At 36.5% G+C, this 18,170-nt stretch overlaps 1 protein-coding gene across 3 annotated transcripts in view; it reads left to right on the top strand.

The window, feature by feature from the left end:
- Positions 1-18,170, top strand: part of DLC1 (DLC1 Rho GTPase activating protein) — a 408,689-nt gene that overhangs the window by 97,300 nt on the left and 293,219 nt on the right. For all 3 annotated transcript variants that reach the window (XM_081220746.1, XM_081220747.1, XM_081220745.1), the window contains 2 exons: positions 4,550-4,699; positions 11,976-12,116. In XM_081220746.1, the coding sequence (XP_081076872.1) occupies positions 4,550-4,699; positions 11,976-12,116 (291 nt within the window). The remainder of the gene's footprint in view (positions 1-4,549; positions 4,700-11,975; positions 12,117-18,170) is intronic.

The raw sequence follows: 18,170 nt of genomic DNA, 5'->3' as shown, positions 1-18,170 counted from the left end.
TTGGCCATTTTAGGTTTTGACAACAAATCAAATTGAAAAGAAGTTTCTTGCGTAATTTGCCTAAATATCCACTGACTTGTGTTTGAAAAAGATACAACTGGAGATTTCTTCCACAGTAGCTACATATATTATCTATACCTGACATCAGCTGGTTATAGTCTCAAGACAACAGGATGTTTCTCTTCTTAGCAGGACACAGACACATACTGGGGGAAAGAGACATATATCATATCGTTGACTCAAGGTCAGGTCACAGCCAACGAAATACTTTTCCTCATTAAAAAAGTAGATTGTGGCTATCCCATTAAGAATAGCCTGTTCATATTCTAAACAGGCAATTAATTCTTAGGCTGCATTAAAGACGGTATACAGAACATGGGGAAATACTTGCCTTCTCTGTCTTCATGGTCAGGGAACATGTAGAGTAATATATTTAATCCTGATACCAACCATTAATTGGGTCACTGACAGTTATATCCAGAGAAGAGTAAACAGAACTAATAAGGATTTGAAAACATGTCATATAAGAAGTAAAGGAACTGAGGATGATTTACCTAGAAAAGGAAGAAAATGGGCACAACATAGTTTTTCAAATATTTGAAAGGTTGTTTTATGGAATAGGCACTACTTATGCTGTCTGGTTCTGGAGGGAGAAACTGGGAAGTTAGAGGAAGGCAAAATTTGTCTCCATAACATTTCTAAAAATTATAACTGTACAAATATGAAATTGGTTGCTGCCTATGAAATGATGTATAGCACGTAGTATAGATGGTCAATAAACGTATCTTGAATGATTGTTAAATAAAAGTGTCAAGAATTGGACCAGATGCTTCAAAGGTGTCTTGCAATAAATTGTGGTCATTGGTGTTCTTCCAAAACATAGTTTCTGTATGCTGGAAAGAATGGAAACCAGAGTGTATTAGTCGTGTGGCATTGCTGGACATAAAATATGGTGAGGTTCCAAAAATGTTTGGTTGTCCATATGCGGTGAGAACTCTAAAAGTTTTAAAAAGCACAGTAAATCACTCATTGGCTTACATCCTGCCCATAGCCCCATAGCACACAAAGAATAAAATTGACCTCTTTATAGTGACCTTCATGACAGAATATAATTTGACTCCTATTTATATTCAACCTCATTTTGTCCTAGCACCCACTCACTCCCTCACTCACTTTCCCTCTCCTGGCTTCTCTAACCTTTTTTTCAAATCCTCTTATTCACCAAACTCATTCTTACCTCAGTGTCCTCGTATCACTCTTCACCCTGCCTGGGACTCTGCTTTCCCAATTCTACTACTCCTCCCTCCCTCCCTCCCTCCCTTCTTTCCTTCCTTCCCTTTCTCTTTCTCTCTCTCTCTCTCTCTCTCTCTCTCCCTTTCTCTCTCTCCATCTCTATCTCCATCTTTCTCTCCTCTACCTCATTTTTTTCACCCCATCATGGTTTACTCCCATTTCTTCTCTGACCACCCTCTACAAGGTGGGACACTCCCCCTGCAGTTACTGTTTACCTCATTACCCTATTTATTTTCTTCTTACACTTGTTCCTATCGGAAGCGATCTTATTTATGAATTTGTTAACTTTAATTATCTGTCTTCTCATGTTGACTCTAATATTCAGAACAGCAGAGATTTTCTATCTCTTGTTCATTGATGAACATTTGGTCCCTTTCATAGTGCTTGGCCCAGAATAGCTGTGACTGCAGGAAAGAAGGAAAGAAAGATGGGAGGGGAGAGAATTTCACATCTTGGCTTTGATTTAAGGGGGTTAAGTTACTGAAATACCTAGAACTAAGGCAGCTTCGCTTATTAAGAAGTTCCTCTTCCTGGCCTATAGTGACAGCATGAAATGGAAGCTCCACTGTAGGGTTCAACCTCGCCAGAATCTGCAAATGCACAGCTCTGTTTTCAGGCATGAGCTATTCGCTGGAGTTTAGCCATGGACATATGAAAGGTTAGAACTTTGTGAAATATTCATACTTGGGCTTTAACAACAAGGACAAAAAATTTATCCAAAGCATCTGATTTGTAGCCAACTCAATTTTGTGACGTTTAACTAATGTGTAACCTGCTATATGAGTCTGTGTACTTGACACTTCAGGCTGAACGTTGTAATAGATGGTGAACAAGGAAGCATCCATGAAGAAAAGGGAAAATCAATAGGCTTATTTCTCTAAAGAAATATCTTAGACCAAGGCTGTTTTGTTTTATTCTTTGGGCAGATAATTTAAAATAATTTGATGCTCAGCCAATGGATTTCAAAAATTTTTAAAGCACAAACTCAGCATCTAGTTAATTCAAAAACAAATTATTTCTGAGGCTACTACTGATAGGTCTAGGATAGCTGCAGGGTATACTGTTTTTTCCAACATTAACTTGGTAGCTGGAAAAATATCAAGATATATTTTCTAAGGCTTTGGGAAGTGTTATTTCACTTGCTCCTGTTGATTTTATTATTATTATTATTCCTGAAAATGTATTACGTATGCAGTGTAGAACTTGACTCTGTGTCTGCCAGGTAGAAAAACTTCATCTTTGTGTTTGAGGATGTTATTACTGGGGAATGAAAGACAATCACACAAAAACACACGTGGATATGTATAGAGATGCAAAGAACATTATCTTGCCAAACACAACTTTGGTTTAAAAGAGAAGGAAATTATATAAGCAAACACATTGGGGGAGTAATTAAGGGGACTTTGAGTCTTCTATTCAGGCAGATTCTTCCATTTACTGGATTATTTAGAAGAGAATTAAACTGAGTAATCTCTAATATTTCTGGGACTCTATTTTAAGGTATAAGCAGGGTTTTACTATAAATAACATTATTTTAAATATAACAAAGTTCTGTAGCATTGAGGAATATGATGTATAGTAAGGTTCAGGTCTGTTTGCAAATATCCTGGCCCTTCTTAAGCACAATAAAACTTTATGATGACAAAAGTTCGGTAATTCTCTGTCAGAGCCTCATTAAATGTTTTAGACAGCAGGGACGATGGAAGGAAATTGAAGAAATAATCATAGCACAGTACCCTAAAGGAATTAACATAACGCAAAGAAATTCTTAATTTATTCTCAAAATTAATGACTTTGTGGAAACAGGACTAGGTCTTTCAATTTGACATTAATCTTTAAACCAAGCACAAGTTCAGCTTACACAAATGACTTGTCCATGTTAACTGAATTAATGATTTTTTGACCAACTTAATCTAATTAACCAATTATTTGACATGTGAAAGATAATTATTATTATTAACAGTCTTCTATTAATACTAACAGATAGTTATTACTAATATTAGCTAATCTAATTTCATCTATAGCATTAGATGAATCCATGAGTCCTTGTTCTTTGGGGTCCCCCCTAATGGTGACTAGGGAATTTAGGGTGATTAAAAGTAAAAGGCCCAAAACAAAAGATCTGATTCAGACAGTCACCTCATTCATACCACTACTAATCCCATCACCTCAGCAAAGCCTCCAAATTACTCCCTTGTGCCTGCACCCCTCAGGCTTCCATCATAGTATAGTTTCCCTTTGAGGTCACCACTGACGGTTATTTTAAAGCTGATTTCACCCAGGTAAATATCTCAGACAGATGAGAAGATGGCAAGGGCAACATGAGTCACAAATGATGACTTGCCTCAAAAGGGCTGGTCCCGAGTCTGTGACATCCCTCAATAGATTATGCTTCTAAGGAAACTTACAGCACTTTCCATGTTTTGTTTTGTTTTGTTACCCAGTACTCTGCCCAACCCTGATATCTTGCACATTACAGAAAGTCTGAAAGTTTTCTAATACTAACTGACTTCATTTGAACACCCAAGAATAGTGAACAGTCATGCCCAAATAACTCTATATGGTCAATAATAAGCTTTAGTTATTTTTATAAACAAAACTATTTCCATAAATATGTCTATATTATAGAGAGCTCAGAATAAGTAACCATTATTCATACGATTGTGGAGGCTTTTTTCAAAAGTGTGTGAAAGAAAAGAAGCTTGAAAATAAATACTGGCAATGACATAGCTTGAAGCATCAGTAAGTTAATGGCCCCATGCAAAAAAACAAAACAAAACTAAACAATCCTGCCTTGTTTGATTCTTTTCCTATGTTTTACTATACTGAGAAATATTCATCCAAAAATATTATCTTGTATGCATCCTTAAATGTATAACCCGCAAACAATTATTAGTATGTTATAATTGATTTGTACTACGACAAAAGAAGAGTAAACATACAACTTTTCTCAAGAATAATTAATCGGAAATTGTAAGTAAGTATCAGTACTGATATGATGTTATACTTCCTTTTCATTGTGCCTTGCTCTAGAAAATATATATTTAATATGCATGTAAAATGCTTTCTTGGCCGGTGGTCAGTATCTTTCCAATGAAGAGCACATTGATGGTACAGAATAGAACTTCCCTTCCCCCTTAAGTAGAAGACTGCCTATTATTCAGTGTCCTTTTTGTCACATTGAAGAACAGAGAACGTTTTATTTTTTACAAGAAATGGCCTTTCAGATTCAGTAACAACATGTTCTGTTCCTCAGGAAATAAGAGAAGATCGAGATAGGGTGCGGCTAGACTCGATGTTGTTGCTGATCATGAAACTGGACCAGCTCGATCAGGACATTGAGAACGCTCTCAGCACCAGCTCCTCTCCGTCCGGCACACCAACCAACCTTCGGCGGCAAGTCCCTGTGAGCTTCCCACTTCCCACTTCTTTGCATATGAACGTGATGTCTCTACTTCGTGTAGTGCCTCTTGCAAATGAAACAGTTGGATGGCCCCACGACCCACATGAGACCCTGATAGTGTTCCATAAATGTCACTCAAATCCTTCTAGGCTTCACGCAGAGTCCATAAGAGAAGCGTGTGATTCAAAAGAAAATGGTTATTATTAGACAGGAAAGAGGGTCCTTTTGGGAAATTATTTTGCTTCCTAGTGACCAGATTCTCTTCATTGTCATTATCTCCCTAATTGTTGGTCTTCCTTGATATGCTATAAACGCCATTAGCAGCGCTCTGTTTATCTTGTTTAGTGTCTTATTTCCAGTGTCCCACAAATTTACATTGCATATAGAAGATGGTTAATAAATATTTGCTGGACAGATGGATGAATGGTTGGATGGATGAATGGTTGGTTGGATGAATGTGTGGGTCGATGAATGGGTGTATAGATGGGTGGGTGGGTAGGTGAATGGACGGATGGAGGGATGGATGGATGGATGCTGGTTGAACTAACCAAGCATATCACAAAAAAGAATTTAGATGAAATCAGCTTGAGAACACTCTAAAATTCACTTAGTGAAACACAATGAATAGGACAGAGGTGAAAATTTTATTCTACTGTGCATTAATTTCAAATAAGATAGACACTCCTATCAGATTCTAACACTTAAAATAAAATTTAGAAGACATAGGTTCCAAAATGTCTATACACTTTACATATTTAATATTAGCTTCAATTAAATGGCTTAGTTTTTGCAGATCTAGCAAATGTGATGGTAGAATTTACTTATAATTAAGCCATGCATTCCTTTTCAATTAATCTATCACTTTTGATATTCAGTAATCAACACATTAAGTCAAGAAATTTTGTAATTACCTAAGATCAAAGGGGTGGAAAATGTTATATATATATATATATATATATATATATATATATATATATATATATATAATATATATATAAGCACCTTTCAAAATAGAACTATTCTGTATCAAATTCTTTAATTTGTATAGTTCTACTATTGATTCTGAAGTTATTCAAGACTCATTCTGACTGTGGTGCAGAATATTTCAAAGTCAATAAACAAGTTAAAATAATAGCTAACCTAAGTATATACGAAGTATTAATACTATTCTAAATGCATTATGTATGTTAACACAATCATTCCTTACACATTGTTCAGATGAGTAAAAAGAATAGAGACAGTAATTGTATGTGCCAGAGCTGGCACAGAAGCTCAGCCAGTCTTGATCCAGAGCCATGTCACTCCACCACTATCCCATACTGCCTTTCCTATCTGGCTATAATGGAAATCTGATAGCTTGAGCAAAAAACATTTTTGATTAAAAAATGAATAAATATGAAATTAAATGCTTTGACCTAGAAAGCTGGTAGGAATGACATTTTTCTTTTAATAATTTTTCTTCATCCTTCAGGATTCATCTCAAATGTTTCCTTTACAGTGAAGTCTTCCCTAAATCTCCTTCTGTTTTCCCAGACAGAATCGCTTACTCCTTCCCTGGTGACGCCATAGCATCTTGCACATACTTTAGTAGGACAGGCACCCAGATGGAGGAAATGCAGTGAAAGTGATCTCCTGAGGCCAAAAAGAAGGGATGTTTTCTCGTTTACATATGAAGGGTGTAGAAGCTTCAAACTCATTTTCATCAACACTTTAAAGCCCAATTTTTCAATAGGAGATGCTTCTCAGTACTTTTGCCATTAATGTAGGTGTGGAATACATTTTCTCTTGAAAGTTTTCTGGTGTGAATTGCTGATCTCTCCCTGTCTCTTTACTTGCTCCCCTTTTCCCTCTACATTGACCTTTCCTCAATCCCATGTATTTAGGGAAAAAAAGCACAGCCCAGATTTCTGCTAAATACAACTCCATATTGTTGTCTCCATCTCAGAGAGCAAAACAGCCCTTACCTGCTAGGTACGGTTCTTTGTTGAGTGGTAAAGACAATGCAAAACAAGAGCTAAGGTGGATGATGATTAGGATTTGTCTGCATCTACATCTCTGCCTCCATTTAAAGTGTAAACTGGATTTTATATTGTATGCACTATCTCATGGACCATCACCACCCTTGATGAACAATGGTTAATTCTGTAAATAAAGATGTATTTCTGAGTTTTTACTTCAACAGATACTTGAAATAGGCCAAATAATACAGTAGAAACATAAACTTTGGAGTCTGCAGGCCTGAGTTCACATGCCAGCTCTACAACTGAATATCTGAGAACATAAGAAAAGTATTTAATTTCTCAACTTCATGTTCATGTAAAAAAAGGAGACATTGTTTCCTACTTAAGGGCTTGTTGGGAGGAGTAAATGAAAGAACACGTGTGAGATGCAAAGATCTGGCACAGAGTACATATTTAGTATTTGTTAATACCATTGCCTTCTCTCATGTACTCACTCACATCAGACACTGGGTTAAACGTAAATAAGACATAGCCTGCATCCCCAGAAACTTCTTTTTGTGTCTGTGTTTTTCTAGGTTGTCCCTTTTTCTTTATTTCTGTTCCTTGGTATTTAAAGCTAATTTTAACATTCTCTCGTCATCAAAATTTTTTCCACATGCGATTTCCATTCCTTTTGATAATTGTACCATGGAATAAGTGGATTATAACAAGTAATTATGACCTTGATTGTCCACCAAGGAGTACTGTCCCAGATTCAGAGGAGAAACCCCTTCTGCCACACCCTCATACTCCACTGTGAGCGTACAGTTTAGCAAGGAGGGCAAGACATACAATGAAACAGTGACCTCAGTTTGAGATTATTTATAAGAAAATGCTGGAGTGAGTTCTACATATAATAAAGGGGGTAAAGAATAATATGGGCTGGAGTCTTTAAGAATGGCTTCAAAGAGAAAAACATATTAAAATAAGGGTAAATGTAAAAATGTATAGAAGGCTGCCTTGATAGAGCCTGACAAGTGAGGGTCAGGCAGATCTGAGCTTTAATGTCAGCCTGCCACAGAACATGAATTTGGTCAAGTTACTTGCCTTAAGCTTTGGCTTCATCATCCATCAGGTAGTGATAATAATATCTTCCACATAGAGTTTGTGAACATGGAAGCAGAGAATGGCTGTAGAGTATTGTCTTTAAATGTTAAAAAAATTTTTTTAATGTTTATTATTTCACCTCAGAATTATTGTATTGTTAGAAGGATGCAAGGTTACCCTGTTAGTTGCCTAATCAAATCATAAATAGGAAGGCAAAATTAGTGCAAATGATTTCTGATAAACAAAAATGTAAAATATAAATGGCTTATAAACTACCTGCTACTTACGATTATGCATTTGATGTTTATAAATTACCTGCTATTTATAACTATCCATTTGATGTTGATTCAATTTGAAATCTTAATGAACCATTTTTCTCTTACGGTAAAATGTAAAATGTCTTTTCCGTGCAAAAAAAAAGAATAGATGACCCTTAATCTGAAAGCACTCAGGGCATGAGAAATTTGTTTATGGTTATATGTTTTACACACACACACACACACACACACACACTTAAAGAATTTAGTATTATGTTTCGTATTTATTATTGTTATGTATGTCTTTTGTACCCTTTCTTTTTTATCTTTGTTTTCCACTTTTTTCTTTTCTTTTTCTTTGTAGCTTTATCGAGGTAGAATTGACATATAACATTGTATAAGTTTAAGGTGTACAATGTGATGATTTGATACAGTTTTTTATACAAAATAATTACCACAGTAAGGTTAGTTAACACATCCATAAACTGGTATAATTACAATTGTGTGTATGTGTGTATGTGTGTGGTGAGAACATTTAATATCTATTCTCTTACAACTTTCAAATATATAATACAGTGTTGGTAACTGTAGTGACCAAAATGAAGATTAGATCTTCAGAACTTATGCCTCTTATAACTGGAAGCTTGTACCTTCTGACCAGCATGTCCCCATTTTCCCCACCTTCCTGCCCCTAGCAACCACCACTTCACTCTGTTTCTATTTTGGCCTCTTTTTTAGATTCCACATATAAGTGAGATCATACAGTATTTGTGTTTCTCTGTCTGACTCATTTCACTTAGCATAATGCTCTCCAGGTCCTTCCATGTTGTCACAAAAGGCAGAATTTCCTTCTTTTCTATGACTAAATAATATTCCATTGTATATATATATACCACATTTTCTTTATCCATTCATCCATCAATAGACACTTCAATTATTTCTGTCTTGGCTATTGTGAATATAATGCAGCCATGAATATAGGGGTGCAGATGTCTCTTTAAGACAGTGATTTCATTTCCTTTGGATGTATATGCAGATGTGGACTTGCTGGATTATATGGTAGTTTTTAATTTTTTTTTTTTTGCGGTACGTGGGCCTCTCACTGTTGTGGCCTCTCTCTGGACGCACCGGCTCAGCGGCCATGGCTCACGGGCCCAGCCGCTCCGCGGCATGTGTTATCTTCCCAGACCGGGGCACGAACCCGTATCCCCTGCATTGGCAGGCAGACTCCCAACCACTGTGCCACCAGGAAAGCCCTATTTTTAATTTTTTAAGGAACCTCCATACTGTTTTCCATAGTGACTATACTCATTTACATTCCCACCAACAATGCACTAGGATTCCCTTTTATGATAGCTGTTCTGACGGGTGTGAGGTGATATCTCATTGTAGTTTTAATTTGCATTTCCCTGATAATTAGTGATCTTGAGAACCTTTTCATGTACCTGTTGGCCATTTGTGTGTCTTTGGAAAAAATGTCTACTCAGGTATTTTGCTCATTTTTTAATCAGATTATTTGTTTTTTGCTATTGAGTTGAATGAGTTCCTTATATATTTTGGATATTAACCCCTTATCTAAGGTTTGCAAACATTTCCTTGTAATTCTATAGGCTGCATTCTTCATTCTGTTGATTGTTTCCTTTGCTGTGCAGACGCCATTTAGTTTGATATAGTCCCATTTGTTTATTTTTGCTTGTATTACTTGTGCTTTTGGTGTCATACCCAAAAAATTGTTGCCAAGACCAATATCAAGAAGCTTTTGCTCTATGCTTTCTTCTAGGAGTTTTACAGTTTCAGATCTTACATTTACATCTTTAATTCATTTCAAGTTAAGGTTTGTGAGTGGTGTAAGATAGGGGTCCAATTTCATTAATTTGCATGTGAATATCCAATTTTCCCAACACCATTTATTGAAAGGACTATTTTTTCCCTATTGAGTATTCTTGGCCCCCTTGTCAAATGTTAGTTGACTGTATATGCATGCTTTTATTTCTGTGCTCTCTGTTCTATTCCATTGGTCTGTGTGTCTGTTTTTATGCCAGTACCATACTGTTTTGATTACTACAGTACTATAATTTGAAATAAGGGAATGCGATGGCTCCAGCTTTGTTATTATTTCTCAGATTGCTTTGGCTATCCAGGGTCTTTTGTGGTTCCATACAAATTTTAGGATTGCTTTTTCCTATTTCTATGAAAAATGCCATTGACATTCTGACAGGGGTTGCACTAAATCTATAGATCACTTTGGGTAGCATGGACATTTTTCACAATTTTAATTTTTCCAATTCAGGAACATGAGCTATCTTTCCATTTATTTGTGTCTTCTTCAATTTCTTTCATCAGTGTCCTGTAGTTCCTAGTGTACAGATCTTGTGCCTCCTTGGTTACATATTAATATTTGTCAGTTTGGTTATTCTTTCATAAAACAATATTTATGAGCATAGTCTAGGTGCCAGGCACTATTCTAAGCCTGGGGAATGTATCAGTGAACAAGACAGGTGAAGCCCCTGCTCTTGTGATGCATAGATTCCAAAAAAGGGAGACAAAAAAGATTTGAAATAGAAATGAATGAAAGGTGGATAGATGGTCAGATAGAGAGATAGATACATACGTACATACATAGGTAGAGATGATGGATGGATATTGTTGATACGTGGTAGATTAACAAGGTAATAAGATTGTAAAATAGAAAATGATACACTGTGGAGGTTGAAGAGAGGAAAATATTTTAGCTTGAACTGTCAAAGGATGTTTCTCTGAGGTAGTGATATTCAAACTGAGAGCTCAGTGACAAGAAAGGGACAGCAAAGGGAAATACTTGGACAAGGGACAAGAAAGGGCATAGTCCCTGCCATAAACACCGCCTTGATGTACTAGGAGGACTGACAAACAGCAAGTATGGCAGAGCATACAGAAATAAGAGAATGAGAGAGTTAAGGCCAGAGAGTCGGGGTGCAGGGTAGATGATATTTGACCATATGGGCCATGGTGAAGTTGAGATGTAGAAGGAGTGGACATAAAGATTATCAAATCATAATTTTCTCAGGTTAAAATTATAGAGTGATGTGTGCCTTCACTCTCTTCCCTTTGCATTCTCCTCACCTTTGCCTTTCCTCTGTGTTCTCACGTATAAAACAAAGATATCATTTGGTAAATTAAATGCACAGCCTTTAGAGGGATTCCCGTGTAATTGCACTCATTCAACAGACATGTCTTCTCCACATACTGTGCACTAGTTGCTCAGAAGGCATATGATGTTAATAATAACAGTATTTACAGTAATGCCCAGCATTTAATGAAAATGATTATGTGCCTGTTACATGCACTTTGCATCTATCTTGCTTAATCTTCATAAACCTGTATGAGTGCATGGTATCATTATACTCATTTTCAAATGAGGGAATTGAATCGCACATGACAAAGCGTAATTCCTGCCCTCAAACAGCTTATAGTTCGTTAGATAGACATACACTTGAGCTAAATGATTCCAGGCTATTATGGTCGGTGTCACCATGGAGATCTGACGGGAACATAGAAGAGAGTGAGGTGAGAAGAACTGAGAACTGTCTTTCCATTTGACACTCATAACCCTGTTGCAAAAGGGATGTAGAGTGAGTTACTCAAAGTCACACAACGAGCAAGGGCTGTCTGTGGGCTTCTTCCTCCTGACTTACTGCAGTGTCCCGGCTAGCTGCCCCTACTGCCCTTTCCATTGCACAATCAGCTGTTAAATTATCAAAGTAGTTAACTACCTCTTCTTCAGTATTTGCATTCTAAAATCAGACCCTCTGAAGAGTACAATTGTTAATACAAAATAATGCATGGTTATGGGTGATGTGTCACTGTCGGTTGTGATAACTCTGTGGTGTGTCCATGTGTGTTAGGAGAAGGAGGAGGTGGAAAGGTGTTGGAGGTGGGAGAAAGGCATGTAGAGAGTGTGGACATGCCCTTCATATCAATGCATTTTTTTCATAGGATCTGGAATCAGGATCTGAGAGTGGAGCAGATAACCCTTCGGTAAATCAGACACAAATAAATGTGTCTTCTAACACCGAGTCCACTGACCTACCATCTTCCACCCCAGTGGCCAGTTCTGGAACCAAACCCAAGTCTATGGTAAGTTGTTAATTATAAGAGGCAGTTTCCACATGAAGTGTTGACTGTCTTCAGGGAAGAGTTGATGTCTCATCCATTCAGTTTAGAAGACCTACTCTTGGATTCTTAGTTGCAGTGACTTGATAGTACTTAATTAAGTACAGCCCAATATGTGCTGGTTTTTTTGTTTCATAAATGCTTACACACGTACTTTACTAGCATAGGCCACTGTTCCAGAAGTATGCAAAATATGGTGTTAAATTTTATTACTGGATACTCAGAACTTGAAAGAACCAAGAATGCAAAATGTAAAGGTGATTCTCCCTGTATTATTATTCTGACTAAATGGCTTACCAATGGGAAAATTAATGGATGGATGGATGGATGGATGGATAGATAGATTAAAAAGTAGAGATATATAAGATCACACACCATAAGTTTTATGTGGGTATTAAATGACACAGCACATGTCAAGTGCTTAGCGAAATGCTTGGCACAGAAAAAATACTGAAAAAATGTAAGCTACTATTGTTATTATTATGATGCTTCATAGACTTTACAATGCTACCAAAACAAATGAAAAGGAGAATTACTACATGTAATAGTATAGCACAATGACTTGTGAATAGAAGACATTTTCCTTTAAGTAAAATGTTGAACTGCAACAGGAAAACAGTATTTGGCTCTAAAGGTAACATTTATGGAGGAAGTAATTACTACTTCAAATATCTAAAGTCCCAGCAGCTCCAAAATAACCTTTCCTAGTTTAGTGAAAATCATAGTGTCGAATTATTTTTTAAATGCCCGTGTTAGCTTAACACAGAGAAACAAGTTTGGATTGCTTTTCTGCCTGCCTTTAAAATAAAAGGCAAATCTGAAATAAAACTAAAAAGAGAATACTTGAATTTAAAACGTACTGTGTATGTCCACCTGCAAGAATATCTAGAGTATTTTTGATGGAATAAATATTTTTTGAACACCTACGATGTGCCACGTGTTATGCAAGATAAAAAAGACTTGGAGAGCAATAAAAATATATTCTCTGTCTTTAAATATCTCACAGTCTAGCAAGGGAGGGAGGCATGTAAACAATGAAATGCAATGACATGCTGTATGGTAGTGCTGTATATACAGGAAATAGGAGGAACCAATGACATACTACCCAATGCTATTTTGTGGTACACTGAAAAAACAGGGTCAAAAATAATGTGTGCCAGTGGGCAGACTGCAGTGACGTGGTGCTTTTCTTTTCCACAAACGCTAGAGAAGGTTGAAATGCAAAATTCAAATATGAAACTCAACAATCTCATTTTACCACGTTCTTATTAAGGGAAAAGATAAAAGCCTCTTAAAAGGTTTAGCTTGGGGCTTCCCTGATGGCCCAGTGGTTGAGAGTCCGCCTGCCAAGGCAGGGGACATGGGTTCGTGCCCCGGTCCGGGAAGATCCCACATGCCGCAGAGCGGCTGGGCCCGTGAGCCATGGCTGCTGAGCCTGCGCGTCCGGAGCCTGCGCTCCACAGCTGTGAGAGGCCCGCGTACTGCAAAAAAAAAAAAAAGAGTTTTAGCTTGAAGGTTTGGGAATAATTGGAGCATTGGTTTTTTGAACACTGGGGACTGGTGTGGGACTGACATATAAGAAGTAAGTAGAGGGACTTCCCTGGTGGAGCATTGATTAAGAATCCGCCTGCCAGTGCAGGGGACACAGGTTTGAGCCCTGGTCCGGGAAGATCCCACATGCCACAGAGCAACTAAGCCCATGTGCCACAACTACTGAGCCTGCGCTCTAGATCCTGTGAGCCACAACTACTGAGCTCACGTGCCACAGTTACTGAACCCCGCGTGCCTAGAGCCCGTGCTCCGCAACAAGAGAAGCCACTGCAATGAGAAGCCTGAGCTCTGCAATGAAGAGTAGCCCCTGCTTGCTGCAACTAGAGAAAGCCCGCACACAACAAGGAAGACCCAATGCAGGCAAAAATAAAATAAAGAAATAAATGTATTAAAAAAAAGAAGTAAGTAGAAAGGAAGGTGAATTCCCTTTTTTAAAGGTATTTATGCTTAAATTAGCTTTTTTAAGCACCTTCTATTGTCCCTAAGAGTGTTCTTTTCACTCTAACATTTATTCTGTGTTCATCTTTTACTTTAGAATAATTACTGTTGGTATCCACTATTTCTCCCTTGAAACATACATATTTTAGAGTGTAGTCACCTTATAATTTGTAACCATTGCTACAACTCTGTGTGCAGTTCCTTAGTCTTTTTTCAGTGCTCCCATGCTTATAAATGTGGTCAATATATTTCCATTGAGCAATGTACATATTTTTATGGTAACCATCTTCAGTAAAGTTTTAGAATGAGAAACATAAAACCATCAGTTTTCCTAGGACTTTAATCCCTTAGAATACTTTATAATGGGTCCTTTTTCAAATTGTTCATGTTTTGCCATAGCAGTTGACCAAACTATTCACCCCACAGGCAAAATTAAGGAATAATTAAAATCAGTTGTTGAACAGAAACATACTTTTTCATGCACTTCAAATCAAATATTAACTGAAAAGTTGCCAACTTGGAATAAAATCAGAAGTGAAGATGTATCCAGCTGTTCAGGTGTGACCTGGGCACACGATCACAACTTCATAGTGATGCCACAACTCACTAGTCAGTGAGTGATGAGAATCATTATGCAATTGATACGGCCTTGAAACACAATATTCCACTTCAAGACACCTATTTAACACATCTTGATCAATACTGCACGTGGAGTTAGACAACTGGAAATGCAACTCTGTTCAGCTACTGAACTGTAATTTAGTCAAATTCTCTAACTGGCCATGAGAGGTACCCAGAGGGGAAGAAAACACTCTGCCATCAAAGGCAACTGACTTATAGGAAATTTCTTAAAGAAAATGACCAATTAAAAAAGTAGCTTGGGAGACTGGGATTGACATATATACACTATTGATACTATGTATAAAATAGATAACTAATGAGAACCTACTGTATAGCACAGGGAACTCTCTTCAGTGCTCTGTGGTGACCTAAGTGGGAAGGAAATCCAAAAAAGGGGATATGTGTATACGTATAGCTGATTCACTTTGCTCTACAGTAGAAACTAACACAACATTGTAAAACAACTGTACTCCAATAAAAATTTTTTAAAAAGTAAGCTTGAAAAACAGGCTTTTGTGTTGGCAGAAGGGCTGCTTTAATATGAGTATGTGTGTGTTTTATTTTTTGCTGGTTTTGGTGTTATTATTATTTTGAGTATTCCCTTTTTACTAAAGTTAGAAAGTAAGTCTTGAGCCATGGATCAATTTTATGTTTTTAGTTTTTCCTGGGCTAAAATATTAGAATGAAGAATTTTACCTATTTTATGAGATACTAAACAGACACTTTCCCCCTCAGTTTGGAGCTTTGGGAATAATGGCAGCCTGGGCTCTTTGTGAAAAGAAAGAAAACTCTAGTATCCTACAGAGCTGTTCTTTTCACTATGAACTAAAATTTCAATTTTAATATTAAGTAGAAACATTAAATTCAAAAAACACCTACTTCTAACATCCACCTAAAATGAACCAGCCTTCTGCTCCATAGTGTCACATTTTTACAGAATGCTTACTTTCATTTCAGAATTATTTAAAGTTACATTTGATTTGCTGCTATGAATCTATTTATAATGGTGACTGACTACCACAAATATTTGGCTTTCCTTTTGTGTGTAAAGTCTTTGGATTTCTAAGTGCCAATTTTTCAATAAGATTTCTACTTTTATATTTATTATTAGAAGGGGACCAATGAGTAATCTTCAGATTTTTCATAAATACTGTGTATATATCATGCTGAAAATTGAGCATTAAAGTAGATTTCTGAAATGTATTTGACACAAAAAATTTTTAAGTTAAAAGGTAGGATATCCACTACCAAAAAACACATTAGTAAAAACAAGGTCTGGTGCTTAATGCCAAAAATCTCATCAATTTCTTTCTTAAATTCTTGGTTTTGTTCCTTTGAGGCAGTCTCATAATGCCTTTCACACTAGACACTTCTGCGAACAACGCACGTGTAGTCATATCAATTCTTATACAGTGCTTTCATTCACTGAAGAACAATGTTCTGACATCCCTCTAACCAGGGTATTCAGTTGCTTGAGTTGTTCCTGCATTAATTAATATAGGGTTGTTACGTGAAAGATTTTAAAGCTGGGCACTAAAACCCCACAGGTTTTGTTGTGGTTGTTGTTTTTCTTAAAGATACTGATTAGTGTAGGTGGTCATTAAATTAGTATTAATCATACATTTGTGAAGAAAGAGACCAAGGCTGAGATAAGAAAAACAACATATTTTATTTGTAAAATAAGTACTGGAGGAACAGAGAGGGTGTTCTGCTGTGTATAGTAACGTCAGCTTCATAGAGAAGACAACCCCACTAGTTGCCATGTGATAGAATTCTAACGACCAGAATGAGAACCTCAATCATTTGGGCATTTGGGGACCCCAGCTAGATAGTTTTGAGTGTATCCTAAACTATCTAAAGGAATGTTGGAAGATATTAACATTCATGTCAGAATGTATTGAATGTTGGAATTACAAAATAACCCTCCTTTGAAGTTGTTAAAAAACAGCAGAAATTATTAACCTTCATTATTGTAATTGCTACAAGATGAAAAAAGACAAATATATCTTATTCCAGCTCAAGTTGGCAACAGTAGCTCTAATTCCACAGACCGAAAACACCCCTAATCTTTTCATCATTACCACCAAAATATCGATGAGATAGATGAGGGTGAAGACAGCAGCTCATGGAGGGGGTGGGAGCTGAGGGCAGGCTGAATGCCGGAGACTGCCAACTCCTCCCAAGAATGGTTCAGAGTAAATCCTGCCTAAATACTGCTGCAGTGTGACCGAAATAAAGCTTCAGGAGTATGTCCTGACTGCAAGTTCATGATCGTTTCTAGATGACTTTAAAAAAGAAAGTACTCCAATGCCACAGTCAACCTGATATTTTAGCCTCTTTTACCAACAATTTCAAAAATTGCATGGTCAGTGTAACCTATTGTTGAAGAAAAAAAAAATCTCTCAATGTGACTCTGAAACACAACTGTTTATGCTATAGTCAGCTTAGTGAGACACTTACATACAATCTATTATCTTTCTCCCCTCTGGCATGATAGACGCAAACAATAATTTTTGGGTCTGACATTCAATTGTCAATAGTATTGTCCTCCCTAAAAAGCATAAATGTTTTGAAGTGGAGGTAAAAAGGAGGGTGATGACATTGTGTATGAATTTTGACATTACGTTATTTTTAATGAATGCTGTTAACGTTTAAGTCATTTAAAAACAGGATCTTATTTTTTTCCTTTTTTCACCCAATGAGATATGGTCTAATCTGCTATGAAACTATAAAATGTTGTTGGCATTAGTCCCAGTTATACAGCATATTAAGGAAATTAAGGCTGATCCAAGAAAGAAGAGAAAAACCATCAGAAGTTCCTCATAATTACTTTCAATGTAAACCAGGTTTTATATCTAAATGCAATCACATATCTCGTACATGTGATCATTAAGCTAAAGTCATTATGCTTGTGACATATTAAATGGTAGGTACTAAAATTGAAAAATAGCATGTAGATTCAGGAGTCCAAATCACATCACTCTCAAGTATCATTTAAAACGCAATTCATATGCAGAATTTTCGTAGGTCCCTATTTTGTTTTACCAGGATATTATTCTATATTTTTGCTTAGGTGATTATCAGATTTTTTTTAACAAAGCTAGTGATTTTCTCTAATGCTGCTCACTATTTAAAACAAAATAAAGGGATAAAACATTGTCTTTTTTACAAATGGGAACTGCAAATACTCCTTTTTACTGAACTCTTGGGGGGAAAATGTTAGGTAACATATAAAATTGACTAGAATTTAAAGAGTATTTCATAATGTCACATATGATAAGTAAAGAAAATAGCATAGTAAAAGGAAAAATGACACACATAGAATTCTTAAAGTTTAGTCTGAAACATCAAAAAATTTGAATTAGTACAATTTACCACTTTGCAAACAAAAATGTAATGGTCTTAGAA

Source organism: Mesoplodon bidens (genome assembly GCF_964165515.1).
Source record: "Mesoplodon bidens genome assembly, chromosome: 20".
Taxonomy (NCBI): Eukaryota; Metazoa; Chordata; class Mammalia; order Artiodactyla; family Ziphiidae; genus Mesoplodon; species Mesoplodon bidens.
Note: the sequence above shows the minus strand (reverse complement) of the source record. Positions and strands in the feature narration are given on the sequence as shown.